At 37.5% G+C, this 16,051-nt stretch overlaps 1 protein-coding gene across 1 annotated transcript in view; it reads right to left on the reverse strand.

The window, feature by feature from the left end:
• Positions 1-16,051, reverse strand: part of LOC112995762 (integrin alpha-2) — a 71,182-nt gene that overhangs the window by 17,238 nt on the left and 37,893 nt on the right. Inside the window, exons 8-20 of the mRNA XM_026120953.2 lie at positions 15,712-15,862; positions 15,129-15,294; positions 13,839-13,912; positions 12,259-12,397; positions 10,315-10,460; positions 9,528-9,671; positions 7,189-7,392; positions 6,286-6,422; positions 4,636-4,775; positions 3,387-3,538; positions 2,110-2,220; positions 1,385-1,467; positions 396-537 (exon numbers count right to left, since the gene is read on the reverse strand). Of these exons, the coding sequence (XP_025976738.2) occupies positions 396-537; positions 1,385-1,467; positions 2,110-2,220; positions 3,387-3,538; positions 4,636-4,775; positions 6,286-6,422; positions 7,189-7,392; positions 9,528-9,671; positions 10,315-10,460; positions 12,259-12,397; positions 13,839-13,912; positions 15,129-15,294; positions 15,712-15,862 (1,789 nt within the window). The remainder of the gene's footprint in view (positions 1-395; positions 538-1,384; positions 1,468-2,109; positions 2,221-3,386; positions 3,539-4,635; positions 4,776-6,285; positions 6,423-7,188; positions 7,393-9,527; positions 9,672-10,314; positions 10,461-12,258; positions 12,398-13,838; positions 13,913-15,128; positions 15,295-15,711; positions 15,863-16,051) is intronic.

Raw genomic sequence — 16,051 nt, forward strand, 5'->3', positions numbered from 1 at the left:
AAATCTGTGCTTTAAAGCTGTATCCATGCTGCATGCTTGATTTATCATATATGAATTCCCTATGGCACGGCAACTGCATTCAGATGTTGGGAGTCAAGCAGATGATGTGGATGCCAAGTCCTAAAGTACGGAAAAGATGACTGAAATACTGAGGTGAGGTCAAACTCGATGGATGGCCAACTTTTATGCTGAGTTGGCAGTGTCTCTCGCTGACCTTAATAAACTGATATACAGAAGGGAATAATTCTGGTATCTGAAGAAATAAATTGGGAGAGGTGTGTATACACATTCTCCTTGCCTGGGATAGGCACTACTAGAAAGAAAAAACTTTTCTCTAAGAAACTGGAAAATCAGTGGCAATAATACAAACAATTAGGATGGGTATTTCCACGTACTGGTAAAGACGATGAAGCAAAAAACAAGTTGTCCGAAAATGTAGCCTGGATTCTGGTGTTATATGCATTTTCCTTTTTATTTCTCAGTTTCACATTGAACGTCAGCCTTCTGTTTTTGCTGCTGACAACAAAATTCTGTTTGCTGTTGGAAAATAAAGTTCAGTGTTGTAAACAGAGGTATTAGAACAGCTGTGGAAAATGAAAACATATCAAACTTTATTGCCTGTAGCCAACAACAAATAACACAGCATGATCTGTTTCGTAAATTCTACGCACCTAGATCCTCTATTTTCTAAACCTGTTGACATAAGAAATTCTGTGATGGTATTTCTTAAAACTGAAGGGAATTAATGTTTTCTTAAAGTGAAGGATCTTGATTATGTATCATTAAAATCATTTTACTGAAGTTACAAAGGTTCCATCATAGCAGAAACGTTGGCACAGCATGGGCAGCTGGGTAGGATGGCAGCTCCAGGAAAAGGCAGCCCTATCGCTCTGCATACTATAAATATATACATATATTTGTGTATGGATCTGGAAGATGTGCTATCCAAACAGCTGATCTCTACTCCTTAGTGGCACAGCCCACTGCAGGCAACCTGACTGCTCCCCAGCGGAGGGATGGAAATGGCCACTTCAGGGGCTGCTGCTTCTCCCAGTGCTCTCCCTTTTACAGCAGCAGACAGACAGACATTATAGCTCTAAATGATTATTGTGTCCTTATTCCTAAGGTACCAAAATCTGGGTTCGTCTACTCTGATGAAAATTCTCTGCTTATATATTTGTGCTCCTAGCATACCTCTTTTTCCTTGATTATGGACAGAAATACCATTTCTATTCCCCCTCCCCACCTCCACCAGCTAACCTGAATTAGGTGTTGAACTGGAAAGACGTTTCATCCAGAAATTAATTCAGAGTCTACAGACAGCCCAGCTTTTCAAAACTAACAAAATGACCAACCCCAACAATTCCACTTATTCTTCTCTTACCTATCATCTACCTTCTGTTGAACCTTAAGGACAAGATCACAGATACAAAGTTCATCTTCACCACAGTCTTTAATGAAAGGAATCTAAGAAAAACAAAAACATTTCCTGAATGATAGGGCTCAGTCTTAAGACACTACAGTCTGTAGATGATTTTCAACTTCTGTGAGGGGAAGCATACTCTTGTTTTGCAGATGAGAAAATCCTTACAAGGTCATTAAAAGCTTTGACACATGAAGAGGTTAACACTGAGTAGTGTGTTACTACATGTCAACTGATCTATACTAATACTCTAGATGGGATGTTCTTAACCCATGACAAATATTATGTAATTTAAGGGATTCTGCCTCTCTTTTATTGACTCATTTACTGTAGGTTAAATTAACCTTAATTCCTTCATCTTTGCCATCAACTAGGAGTTCACATGAACAGTTACTTGGGTCCAGTGAACATGCTTGTTATGCCATGCTGAGGTGTGTGTGTGTGTGTGTGTGTGTGTGTGTGTGTGTGTGTGTGTGTGTGTGTGTGTGTGTGTGTGTGTGTGTGTCTATGCAACACAGACAGAGGCATAAATGGAACAGGTAAATATACTCAGGTATGTGTTTTCAGCTCAGTGACCTAACTAAAACACTTTTCAATTGCATGTGCTTCTTTGGTGCTTGTGGGGGCCACATGTTATGTATCTGTGTATAGGCACGTGTTTTCCAATAGAAAGACTATATACTTACACTGTAGGCCACAGATGCAGGAGAATATATATCAAGGACAGGACTGGAGCCAGGATTTGCTAGGCCAATGTCAATGCGCAAACTGAGTGAATTCACTGCATCAGAAGGTTCCTGTAAAACATGTGTTCACATGATAGCTGACAGCATAACAAATAGTGTAACATTGGTAATTCTATTGTAAATTGATAATATATAGTAAAATAATGTTTAACGTACTGTAAACAAGAAATAACACTGCAGAATTTCATTTCTTTAAAAAAAAAATCTTGTAAGAGTACCTATTTTGGCAATGCTAAACAGTTTTTTGTGCCATTTCCATGATAGAAGTCCTTTTCCAAGCATTCTTAGAAATGCTATTCATCACAATTACTTCTAGGACTAAGAAACATACAGATTCTCTGACGCTACAGAAGCTGGTCCTCAGAAGCAACCATCAGGTCACTTCCATTCTCACCTGGCTGCATAAGTCAAATTCCTACTCCACTGCATTACCAGCACAGACAGTAGCTAGGCCTCTGAACAACACTAAAAGAGATTATATTTCATATCTCCTCTATTTCTTTGCACTGGATGGATTCTCTTCTAGCCCGACAGTTCATGGCTCCACAATGACACAAAATGTGATCAACAAAATCAAGATACTATTCAGGTATGCATTCAGGTGCAAAAAAGGAAGTTTCAAAGGGACGGATGTAAAATTGTACCTATTTATTCATCTAGATGATTTGCACAAATTGCAAAGCAAAGCAGGAATTAAAGTACTCTGACTTTCTAATTACCTGACATAACATCATGGAAAGCGCTTACTGCAGCTCTCTGGGCTGCATTTGGTCTTTGGTTCTGGAGAAGAATGGAGTTCTGATTCTTTTTCTTTTTTCCAAACACAACCTGTACATACCATGGGCTATTGTGCACCAGAAGTATACCTAAAATGTTTTTAGTCTGAGAAGAAATTTTGCATGAAATTCTTAGCTCTTAAGGAAGAATCTACTCAGAGTGAAATTAAAATCTACTGAAACTGTGAGCTCTGCGTTGGGTCAGACCTGAAGCATGTAATTAATAGTGGCCTCTCTGTCCTAAAAATCCTTCTGTCCTGTGCTGAATAGGAAAGTCGTTATTAGTTTCTTTGAAATTAGAATATAATTGCATTTTTCAGTTGTGGAGAATTTGAGAGAAGTAAATCACTGAGTACATCATGCATGAAATTCATCTTCCAGGTGTTCGACTTGCTCTGCTGATCATTTTTATCAAATGAGGCTGTTTGCAATTGCACTTACCTGTACACTGAAGATGTCGTGAACACAGTTTTCCTCACGACGTACCACAAGATCCCTCTGCATGTACCTTTCATTATTTTCTTTGAATAATCCTCTAGAAGTCACTCTAGAGGACTGGAGATCAGCATCCAATGTTGCATTGTATCTTATGGCTACAAGAAGAATAACAGTAATTTTTTTCTGCCAAGTCTGACTGCCAGTGATCTCACTACAATATTCAATATTACAGAATGGCCAAGCTTTCCAAACCACCCCAAGTATTTTACTTTTTCTGTAGCTTGCTAAACACAGAACATTCTCAAAATGATAAAATTTTCTCTTGTGTTTTCTAAAGCAGTCAAACAGGTTTAAATCCTGAAGTAAGTTCTCATCCACAGAGAGCACATTAAATGGCAATCAATCCAGCCTGCACTGCAGATGTCTGAGCCTGTAACTTGGGCAAGAAGCCAGTCAGCAGGGCCAGGATTATACTAGATAAAGAGGCCTTGCAACCATATCCCAGAATTCTAAGGAGACTATAAAGAATCTGCATCTTCTCTTCAATCACATAATAATTTCTGTCTTGTCTTCGTATTATGACTAATACACTGTGGAAATTCTTTGTTATTCTATAGCTAACAATCATGAGTTCCTAAAGGCACTGTATGCAGCACTAAAGCAGTCCAAGTAATGTTACCAAAGCTGTGTACATTTAACTAAATAGCTTCATGAGGTCAATGTTAGTCTCAGAAATATCTGGTGCTCTCCTGTCCTCTGAAAAGGAGAGCTTCTCCCCACTGGCATCTGCAGTGAACTTATGGAAATTATTTTTTGTTGAAGAGAAAAGAAAAGTAGGCAGTCTGCCGTTGAAACCAGCAGTTCGCAAAGGCTCTATCCCCAAGAGTGGCATCTTCCAGAGATATCCAGTTACCCTTCCTAAAGTTTCTTGTGGTATCTGCCGAAGAAAAACTACGGAACTTGGTGAGCAGAGGATGAAGAAAAATTAGCTTCTCACTAATGATATTTCCTGGGGTTTGTTGGACAGTGAAGATATAGCACTCCTGAATATTATTAATCCCTCACTTTTCAAAGATTAATGAGACAGTGATGACAGTAGGTCTTAAAAATACTTTCTCAAGCACTTAAATTTTATACTGATTTCTCCTTTTCTTGATATTCACTCCAGTATTTTATTTGAATTTCCACTACTCATTTGAATAATGGGCTTTTGAAGAAATTAATATAAAACATGCCATCGAAATAATCTTACCCACTTGATTATTTCTCTTAGCAGGTCTAAATGTAGCCTCAAAACATATTTTGACAGTTATTTCTGTGTTCTTGTTCAGCAGACTGATTTTCTCAGGTTTAAATGAGGCAATTATGGACACATTTGCAATGCTTTGTGACCTGAAAAATATTTTTAAAAGACTGCGTGTGATTTTTAAGAGCATCGAGTAACTTAGTAACCATTTTCTATCACTGGTAAATCTGTAAATGTAACATTAATTTTTATGGTTCCCCATGTAAACATTTTTTATGCTGCTAGTAGATTTATTTTCCTTTGCATGTAACTGTATTTGTTGTATACTAGTTTTCAATACTGACAATAAATAATTTATCATGTCAAATCAATGGATAATCTTCATCCATAATAATAACTTCATCCTAATGCCCTAATCCTTTTCTTAAGATAACAGAGAATGAAGCTGTTGCCCTTTCTTCCCCCAACAAATAACCTTCTTATCCTCCTTTAGGGAACTCACTGAGCTTCTCTGGAAAGGCGAAGAAGGGTTATTCTTCATTTTTAATTACTACCATACTTTTTCAGAAAAACAACTTTCATGCAATTAATCAAGATTTTGAAGAATAGTTGCAAAGGAACCCTGCATGTAAACACAAGCACTTTAATTAAAAGTGAAACTCATTAATCAGACCAAATGCTGGAGCGAAAGAGAAAAATGAGCATCTTCATTAATCAAACAGACATAAACTGGTTTTCCAAGCACCATAATTTTCTTTAATGCAATTACCACTGGCACCTGCAGGAGTTCTATCGTAGGTCAAAGGTCCAAACTGACCATTCATTTTTAATAATCTTGTTTTATGATGGAGTAAGTAGCAATTTAGTAAAGTTTTTCTTGTTACAGTGGGAGCCTCAGGTGAGAAGAAGGGTGACAGATAGGAAAGCAAACTGTGTTTTCATTTAGCTCCACATGGAAGTAGTGGAAAATACACAGCTCTGAGAGCACAGGGTTTAGATTTTGTGAAGCCTTTCTTCCTTAGTTTGTGAAACTACTCAAATTGCTCTGGCAAAAATGCAAACCCACATGCCAGAAAAGATTTTTTTTGACAGAAATGGGTGCCAACAGTCTTTCACTGCTCTGTGTCCTTACCCTGCAGGACAACTCTCTCACACAGATGAGTTTGTCAGCTAGCAAAAGTCACGGAGGCTGTGGGGGAAGTGTTTTCATCTGTTTCGGTAGACTCAGCTATCAGTTATACCTTGGCTGGTATAAAACCTGCTGTGATAAATACTCCCGAGGAAGCTCCACTCCCTGCGGCCGCCCCGCAGCTCTGGACCCACATGCCTGTGCGGTGGCCGGCAGCGGCTTCTCCTAGCCCTCCGCTCCCTGCTGGATTCGACCCCAGCACCCACCACCACCTAGCTTCACCCCCACGCTCTCCGACTCTGCTCCTGAAATTGGCTTTCAGTGGTTTGACAATACATACTTAAAAGAGGTGTAGTCCAATACTGTTTTTCAACTAGCTACAATAATAGCAATTAGACAGTAACTGTCGGCCCTGAACACATGGAACGAAAGAGCTTTTCGGTTTGTTTGTTTTGCTGCTTAATTAACTAAATGCTCGACTTGCATGTGAATCATGAAGTGCTGCCTTTCTAAAAGAGTTTACTAACCAAAGTAGAACCACATTTCCATCAGCACCAACTGATACATCAGTAGTGTCATCGTCATCTAAGTCTCTATGGCCATCTACTGATCTTCCAAAGAATTGGAGCCGTTGTCCAAAAGCAGAATCTGATCCTAAAATTTTCTGGAAAAGAGAGTTTGATTACTGAGTGGACACAAGAGTGCTTAAGCTTTCAGATAGCAGCCCAAGCAATGGATTTTTGCATACATTCCCTGTACATGAAATGCACTGTTTAAGCAAATACTTTTGCAGATGTTTTCTCAATTTTTTAAGCAGCTTTTCCTCCCCTGTTACAGCAGACAATGAACTAGACTTCCCTGTCTTGTCCCTTGTCTTCCTCTGTCAACTAACGGACTGCTATATGCCATTAGTGCTTACTGGAAACTTTTTCCATCCCACACTGAGCAACTAAAAAAGTAGGAAGTTTAACAGGACTTCTAACAAATAATTTCTCCAACCAGAAAATTTGCATGGAAAGTGACACTGTAATTATAACTACTACATATAATACTGTATATTTATCATTTACAGAGCTGAGATTTATCTAACTTTCATTGTTGTGCATCAGTCCTAAAAATAACAGCTGTCAAAAATGTACAGGAAATTAGTTCACTTCACACACAGGCACAAAAAAAATATAACAGCCTCAGATGGAGCATCCTGCAAGTCATTTTTCTCTGTACACTTCAGCTGTAAGCACCATAACATCATTCAGAACACACTGACAGCTGATGTAAGGAGAGACACAAAACTTGAAATAAGTCATGCAAATAACCATGTTCCTTTAAGAGGATGAAACAATAGCCAATAAAAAGAAAGCCAATCATTCAGTTTTCCTCTAGCAGATCTGAAGGCACTGAGCACAGCATTATGTAAGAAAGTTATTTACCTGAGAATATTTGGTACGTATAGTTTTTTGATATCCATTGTAAATGTAAATTGCTCCAGAGTTTTGGCTTTCCAGTGGTGCACCTATTACAACATCATTAAAGCCATCTAAATCAATGTCTGCAAGTGTTGCAATCGCTGATCCAAAGCGAGAGTTTTCTAACCTTTGTGGACCTTCCAAGAGTTCTTGTTGATCCAAAATTCCCTTTAAAAAACGAAAATGAAGAAAAATCAAAAACACAACTGTCATTTCAGCAAATTAGACATAAGACCAGTATCTATGTGGATTGTTTTTTGTTTTTGTTTTTTTCCTAATATGTTCCCCTTGGACTCCCAGTCCTGAATTCCTTCCCCATTGTATTGCCCATTCAGTTTGCATTATATCTCAGAGTCTTGGCAAATACTACACAGCAAAATTAAAGCATGCTATGGAGTGCTACAGTAACAGCAAATATAACCATATGTATGAAGCTTAAATGCTCTCACTGTCCTCATCTGACTGTTCTGAAAATTTCACAATACATTGAAAAATATGGTTTCCAATTTTGGATTACCAGTTTTTATGCAGAGGGAATGGAAATTATGTAACTGGACATAATTCTTTGAAATAGAAATGGAATTTCCTAACTAAACTAATGCAAAAAACATGTGTTCAAATGCTAAACTCCTGACCTCTCTAGTGCCAATAAGGAAAGAAAGGTTAGAGAACTGTAAATAGTCACATTCATATTAGTTTAAATTGAGCAAATACCTTTCTCATCTTTAACCTCAGTTATCACACTGTACTTAAAATTTTAGAAATTTCAGCCAAGCTATTTATTCAAAATGACTAGAAAAGTATAATGTGCACAACGTAGGCAAGCTACACAAATCCATGGTTTTTTTTTTTTAAGTCATTCTTTCATTATTCTCAACATTTCATTTTAAATAATTTTAAATCTACATTTAACAAAGACTAAAATCTGTAGGGATAGTCGTCTTCTTCAGTTTCCAAAACAGGGGAAAGAAAATCCATTTTTCTTTTCTTCTGTATTTTGTGCCTAATGACACAGTCACAGTGACCAATGTCTGTTGCCAACAGTACAGCTTCCAGTACTTCCATCTACCCTGAAATTGCCCTGAATTGCAGTTTCATATAGGTCTAGGATGCTCTAACATGGGACTGCTGCTGGAAAGGGCAGTCCTTCCTCTCTATTTATTTCAGTCCAGTTTACCTAGTAGAAATGCCATATTCTGTTTTCTCTGATTAATTGCACATATTAATTTTCTTCATATATTCAGATATCCATGATTGTTTGTGAGACTGTTCAAAGGTGCCATAATGTTAATACAAATATTATGAAAACACCTACCACAGGTCTGAATAAAAAACACAGTCAGTCAAGCATCAGACAAAATAACACGGCCTTGCTGACAAAAGAAACAACATGAGTAAGAGCAACCATTTAGTGTGAAAGTCTGCAAACCACACGCCAGCAGAAGAGCATTTATTAGAATCATTTTGGGGCTACTACTTAGGTGTTGAACAGATTTGCCAAAATCAATTGGCAAATGATTGATTAGCAAAAGCCTTAAGCTAAGCTTTTCAGAGAAGTGGTCAACGTTGTGTTGTATTTGTGTACAGTGTCTAGCACAGCACCTAAACCCTAACCAAACTTTTGGTTATGTCTATGCTGCTAAATAAAAGGAGGCCAAGAAGCGACCTAGAGAAGCAGACGCCTGATCATGAATACTGTTGAGCTATTAGCTTGCTTAGTGGCTCCATTTTGGACTGCTCCAGCTGGCTTATTCCCAGGTTATGTACACAAGTGGTTCCAGGGAAAGGTTGCAGCTTGATTCTAGGAAAGAGAAGGGAGGAGACTGCACTGGGAAGGGCTCTGTCCACAGGCCTCTAACCCTGTCCCGTGTAGCTTTGCACCATTTGCCCATGCCCCTATGCTCCATCCCTAGGCAAAGCACATGCTCTGTTTCTCTTTATAAAAACACCACTCACGTTATTTTAAGCACTTTGAACTGGGGAAAAAAAAAATACACCGGGCTTTAGGGTCACAGGGACATCACTTGGGGCCCACAAGAGATCTGGAACCAAGGGTTTTGTGGTACAGATGTGGCCAGTCTGCTTTGGAAGAAGCCAGCCATCACTCTCTGGTCTTCTGATTTAACAGAACAGACAAGGCTGGTAAGTACTATTGCAGTTTGAACTGCTTTTTCCTTGGCAAAACTTCAGTCCAGGGAACAACAACAAAACCCTTCAGCTGCAAAGGAAAATACCTGGACTTGTACCAGGACTGATGAGGATACAAGCACTCAATTCCAGCACCACAACAGTTTCATTCCTACCTTTGTGATGGAAAACATGTATACTCTCCCTTCCTCTTTCTTCAGGTCATTCATAAACATCGGTGCACCTACAAGCAGCACATCTGTAACAGAATCTCTGTTAATGTCCACTGAACACACCACACTGCCAAAGTAGGAGCCAATCTGAAATCAATAATAAGAAAGTCATGTTTATATGTGGACTTTGTAAAGCAAAATGTTTTAGCATCTGATCCTGCAAACTCTTACACCCAGAAATAGTCCAGTACTAATAAATGAAACTGCTCATTGGAACGAAATTATTATATAACATCCTACAATGTTTGCATAATCATGCGTCCACTGTCTTCGTCCAGTAACTACTGCTATAGTCTTACCACTCAGCAAGAAGAATGCAAACAGAGAATCTGATTTACTCTCAGATTTGTCTGATTAAAACGAAACAACAAAACCTTATAAACTTTTAGCCCTTTCTCAAATGAGGAAAAGAGAATGAGCTTCCAAATCCTGCTTTTAATGTCATCTACTTCACAACTTCCCGGGCAGAGTGGAGGTCACTGAGCCTCTGACAATTAGAATTGCTGACAAAATGATATATTAAGTGGCTACATATTTTATCTTTTACACTAAATGAATGATTCCCTAAAATGTTGTTTAAGAGTTAGTTAACCTCAGTGAAACAGTCTAGAGGCAGAAAAAAGTGCACATAAGATTCTAAATGTTTTGCAAGAAATATGAATTTTCAAAACAAATGCAGTGTCATTTACTCCTGTGCTAAAATCTGTGATCATGAACAGAATGTACTTGCCTGCTCGCCTCTGTGGGACTGCACAATTGTGATATTACCATGGCTGTCAACATCATAAACCACAACTCTGCCAGTATAGTTGGATCTTGGTGCACCAGCAACAAAATAGACAGAGTTTTGAGTTGAGAGAATGGCAACAGAATAACCTGGGGGAAGAAGCCAACATACAACATGTGTAAGAGACCATTAACTACAAGTTGTCAGTTCGTTATCCATAAAAGCTGAGAGGATGGATCAACCTGGTGCATTAGTGGCAGAGGACAATACTTCCATACCATGGGTAAGTGGCCACATATGCATCAGTCTTCTGGAGAGAAGAATGACACAGTTGAAGCAGAATGATCGGGTTGAAGCAGGTTTACAGAATAGCATGGACAATAGTCTAGCCTATTCAGTAAAAAGTACACCACAAAAATGTCATGCTTATGAAGGAGATAGGAAAAAGACTGCAAAAAGTAGCCTTGGAACGAAGAAGTGAAGAGAAACATGAGATCAACTTTTGAGCCAGTCTTCAAATTGGAGAGGAACACCTGACTTCTGCAAAGCTCTCAGTGCGTTTTCCCACAGCACACAAAACCACAGCCCAGTACTTTGGCTGAATACAATTGGCCATATTAATAGCTTGTCAGCTGAAGGGCTTATATTGCTTGAACTTCTTTGAACATTTTAATCCTCATCCCCAGTATTATAACACTATTTGCTTTCAAGAAACATCTTTTAATATCTGCAAATATTTTAAACATGAGTTGGCACTGTAAAGCTAGTATTACTACATATCTTACATTTCTGTGGTTTTAGTGCAGTACATTTATTTTATTCAGGAGATTAAGCCACCTAGGCCACCGGTTCCTCACTAATAAGGCATACAACCATTTGAAGTGAGAGGGTGCAGAGCTGAATAGGGGCTGCACTAGCAAGCTGGGCTGAGTTTTTTAGCTTGGGTTCCCCACTTGTATGGAGAGGTCCTGGGGGGACAGAAGGAGGTGGAAGAGAAATGAGGAGACAGCAACATAGTGCCCTGAGGAGTAAGAAAAGGCAATGACATTGTTTGCACCAAAAAGATTAAGAACAAAACTCTAGAAAGTTCCTGGTGGAGAAGTATTGATAGGAAATGATTGGACCTTTTAGGAGTTATTCTAGAAGTGGGAAGAAAGAAAATTCAAAGATATCAGACATGCAAAAGAACTAGTCCTGATTAGGCTGGGTTTATTTTTTCATTGTATCAGATAGAAGTACTACTAAGCCGTACGAAAACAGTACATATTAATGGGGAAAACAGCATTTCATTAAATAACTTCAGGGATAAGAAAGCCAAAGTTGCTTAATATAGTTGTACTATTCAGAGGCGAACTGCCAGAGCAAGCAGGTTGTAGGTTTGCAGAAAAGATTTCACACTATGTGGCAGACAAATAAACTGAGAAAACAAACTGTCTTGCTTTACTGGCTAACAAAAACGTGTTAGAAAACAAATGGGGCTTACAAATAAGACTTCAGTTAAACTGAAGGAATATTCCTAAAACTATAAACTGAACTGGAAAAGGTCAAGAAAAGAGAGAGCACAGATGAAACGATACCAAATCAATCAACTTCTGATCGGCATGTAACTGGGGAAGTAAATAAGGAGTATTAAAATTAAAGGTACACAAAATGATCAGTATGATATAGTAAGTAGCCTTTTCAAATCTCATGATTTCTTATGTCTTTGTCATAGGCCCCAATTATTCTTGCAACTTAGCACATTGGTATTAGCAGAATTTTAAAAAACACAATAGAAGTCTCATTTAGTGATCTATTGACCAGCATAAAATCTATTCAGATGCAAAATTCTTCTTGTTTTTCCAAATCAGTTCTTAACAGGAATCTGGCTAGAACAGAATTTTCAAAGTTCTTTATTGTCTGGATAAACATCTGACACATTTCAAGATTTATATTTCAGCCCTTTACCTAGATATGAGCTATGATTTCTGTCCTGTAGAATTTTCTCAAATACATGACTTGGAAAGGTGGTCACTTTGTTTGAAGCCTCCTGAACTACTGTTCCACTCCAGTCGTAAGCCCCAACAGCACCCAACAGTAGAACATCCTTTAAAAAAATAAAAACAGCGTTTTAGAACTATCTATTTCAGAAAAAGTGTGGAGGATGCTGAAGTTACCATAGGTATATAACATCACTGAGTTTTAGCCAGTGCTGTAGTCTAATGAATGCAAACAGTTGCCTGGAGTTCTTCATAGTGTTACCATCTCTGTGCTGGAATTTACTTCCCTATTAAATGGCATTATCACATTATTGAAAGAAGATAAGTGACTTTTTTAGCTCCTAGGCCACTACGACTCGAGATAAAATGGATTAAAACACTGATAATCTCTTAGCCTGTCCACGCTGTGGTTGGGCTTGATAAGTCTTTTAGGTACTCATGATACTCAGAAAAGTGTCAAAGTGGTAAGTAAGAAGGAACGAAAGCCCACTTTTTGTGGGCTTCAGTTTTTGTGTTCAAATGCAAATGACAGTACACAAAAGCTGACAGAAAAAGATATAAAATTTCATCTTCTACGTGTATTGTAAGGAAATGTCATTGAGAGGACAGTTAAATCTAAAATCCAAATGAATATATAGACAACCTTTGACTTCATGCAGAAAATAAATGTAATTTAAATAATTCATATTATTAAAATTCTTTCATCACTTAACAGAGGTATTGTGCGATAGAAACAGGATGTACCACTTTCCTGAACAAACACTAAAACATTTTTAATTTTTGCCTTTTCCTAGTATCAAGTGCTCAGTAAATCATAACTTTAATTTGCACTAACATAGAGAACTTTTTAAAAATTATTTCACTCATTTTTAAGGGCTGAGAAAAAGGGATAAGACTTCATATATTTTCAGTTGGAAACTGCTTGAATCACAGTTGGATCTTTACAGAGAGGGCCTACTTGGTCAAGATAATATTACAACTGATTAGCATGAAAAATAGAAACAATAATAAATCAGATATAAGTGAAATGTACTTTAAACAAATGTTATTAATGCTATAAATACTGGACAAATTCTTTTCAGACTTGATTTATTTACATCCAGGTCAGTGCCCAGAAACAAGACAGTTTTACAATATTGTTTCAATTCTTCTGAGTTATTCAACTGCAAAATGTCATGTTGGAACAACGGAGCTTTTCAAGCTACGTGAACTCAGCAATCACCGAATTCCTTGGATTAACTTGTCTCAAAACCATTATAATCAAAGAAACTATTATTTAGCTTCATTTATTAATGCATATCTTTTCCTTCTCAGAAATATATACCATCAACAAACATATTAGAAGTCATTTTTGTGGTGTTGAAGTAAAAATAAAATAAAATAATAATAATTTGACACTATCCTGATGTTAATTATAGTAACCTTGACATTTGACACTAATCTTAAAACTGGGTCATCATTTTATTAGTCCTGTTTTGTTGCATTTCTATGCATTCATGTCTACATAATCACATCTATTTATATGATTAAATAATTAAATTCACATACCTTTTTCTGTGAGTAATATGCACTGAAGCCCACTTGTGACATTTCCATTTGGAATGTATCGCCTTGATCTGTACCTGGTGTAAAAAGTATTTGCATATGTTTAACCTTACAGAACAATACAGTAGATCCAGTTCTGCTGCCTTTGAGAGTAGCAATATGAGGACTATATGTAATTTGTCCTCTTCACCAAATCTATCCATTCTTCTTAAAATATTTCCAACATTTACAAACAATGGAAATCTAATATCTGATAAATAGTAATATATTTTGCTAAAAGTTCCTTCAAAAGAGGCAGATGATGATGGGAAAGATGGCTTGTAACAGTCATGCATGGTACTGTCTGTCATGGTGGCTAATGCGTTTTCATGTTCTCTAGGAAGCACTAATAATGCACTGGAGTTAACAAGTTCAATAATTGAATATTTACAACCTTCAAATGAATGTTTATCATCATATTTGCTTTCTAAAAACTGTTGTAATGGTCTTAAATACTGTGATGTGCAGGAAACTTTCTTATGCTTAAACAGATGAGACTCGAGTAAAGAACATAACAGGAATTCAGTAGGAGTACTTAACAAAACCCAGGAAGAAGAAGGGGCTCAAATGATCCACTTGATTTTATTAGCAGCATGGGCCTGGTTAAGAACAAAAGCAGCTGAGAGAGAGGGGGAAGATTTCACCTTGAGCAGAGTAAGGCTGCAACCACAAAAGCTTCTCAGAGAGGGCTGAAGTCTCCCAAGCAAGGTCTAAATTTGACTTTAAAAAGCTGGCTTTCAGGAGATGAAGTGCCATTGACTTATCTCTTCAGCATCTTCATGCAAGTTGTACACTGACAACTCTAGGCAATGCTAGGAAAGGAGTCTGGTAAAAGCTACAGATTGCATTACTGTACCTTGGCAATTTTTGATTTGCTTTTCATTTTTACACTTGCTTGGTGTTAACAGAGAAATGCAGGTGAATCTAACAAGCAAAAAAGATACCTTTGCTTCTCCAGTGATAGTAGGTCTAAACACATTTGAATGCATATGGACAAACCCTCAGAAGATGCCTGAAACCTACGACTTTATTGACATTTTCAGAAACTGGGGGACAATTCCCACCAATCTGCCTCATTAGCTGGGAGAATAACCGGGGGACAGGCTGTGAAAACCAGAGCCCTTTTGGTAAGCAGCGAGCAGCCCACCGTTCCAGGTACTCGTGACTTTCACAGTAGTACACTGAGATGAAGCCAATTTAAATCCTCAGCTGGAAGAATCTGATCTGATTTTTTAGATACAATGAGTATTTTACCTTCTATGCTAAAAATGCGCTCGCCAAGTGTTCCTGCTTCTTCTAGCAGTGCAGCCTCAGATGACACATTAAAGAAATACTTGTCTGTTGGATGACTAGCAATTCCTTTGATTTCTTTGATTAAGTTTTTAGTATCAAGTTCATGTCTGATTAAGTAACCCAAAACCTTGAGGAAAAAAAAGAACAAAAAAGGAAGAAAAGAAAACTATGGTGTTACTCCATTTCCTTCTGTATCACCTGTATTCAATATTTACAAAACAATAAAAATAAAGTTACTTTCATTCATATTACCAAACTGCTTATCAGACTACATTCCTATACAATGGACCATTCAAATAGTAAAAGACAACTAGGGCAAACCCTGAAGTTGCTCAGGGTATATTAGTTCTGCTTTTTCAGCTAACTAAAGAGAGCCAATATTCCACTAGTTCATACAGATGAATTCCACCTAGTTTCAGTCTCACCAGTGTAAACAATACGTGCATTATATACAGCTTATATATAGAACACACACATTCATGCATATACACCAAAATGACCTTTCCAAAATTGCAATAACATACATAATTATAGAAATACTTACAGCAATGCCAAATCTGGTTATATTGTCTTCATTGCATTTACCTATCACTGCTTGCAAGTTGGAGCCATCATGTGATTCACCATCTGTTACAACGACCATTACTTTCGTGGCTGTTGGGCGTCCCCCCGATTCGGGAGAGAAGGCATAACGTCTGTTATAAAATATTAGATGTATCAGATGTAAAATTATAAGGGATGGAATTCTGCCTACATATTTAAATAAATGTGTTCATCATAGACTTGGAACAAACTGCATCCGTAGTGATTTTTTATTTCTAAGTTAAAAATCTTAAATAATATTTTTCAATAGTGCTCCTGATAGTTTGTTCTCAAAGCACAGC

The sequence above is a fragment of the Dromaius novaehollandiae genome, chromosome Z, assembly GCF_036370855.1.
Source record: "Dromaius novaehollandiae isolate bDroNov1 chromosome Z, bDroNov1.hap1, whole genome shotgun sequence".
In the NCBI taxonomy this organism is placed as follows: domain Eukaryota; kingdom Metazoa; phylum Chordata; class Aves; order Casuariiformes; family Dromaiidae; genus Dromaius; species Dromaius novaehollandiae.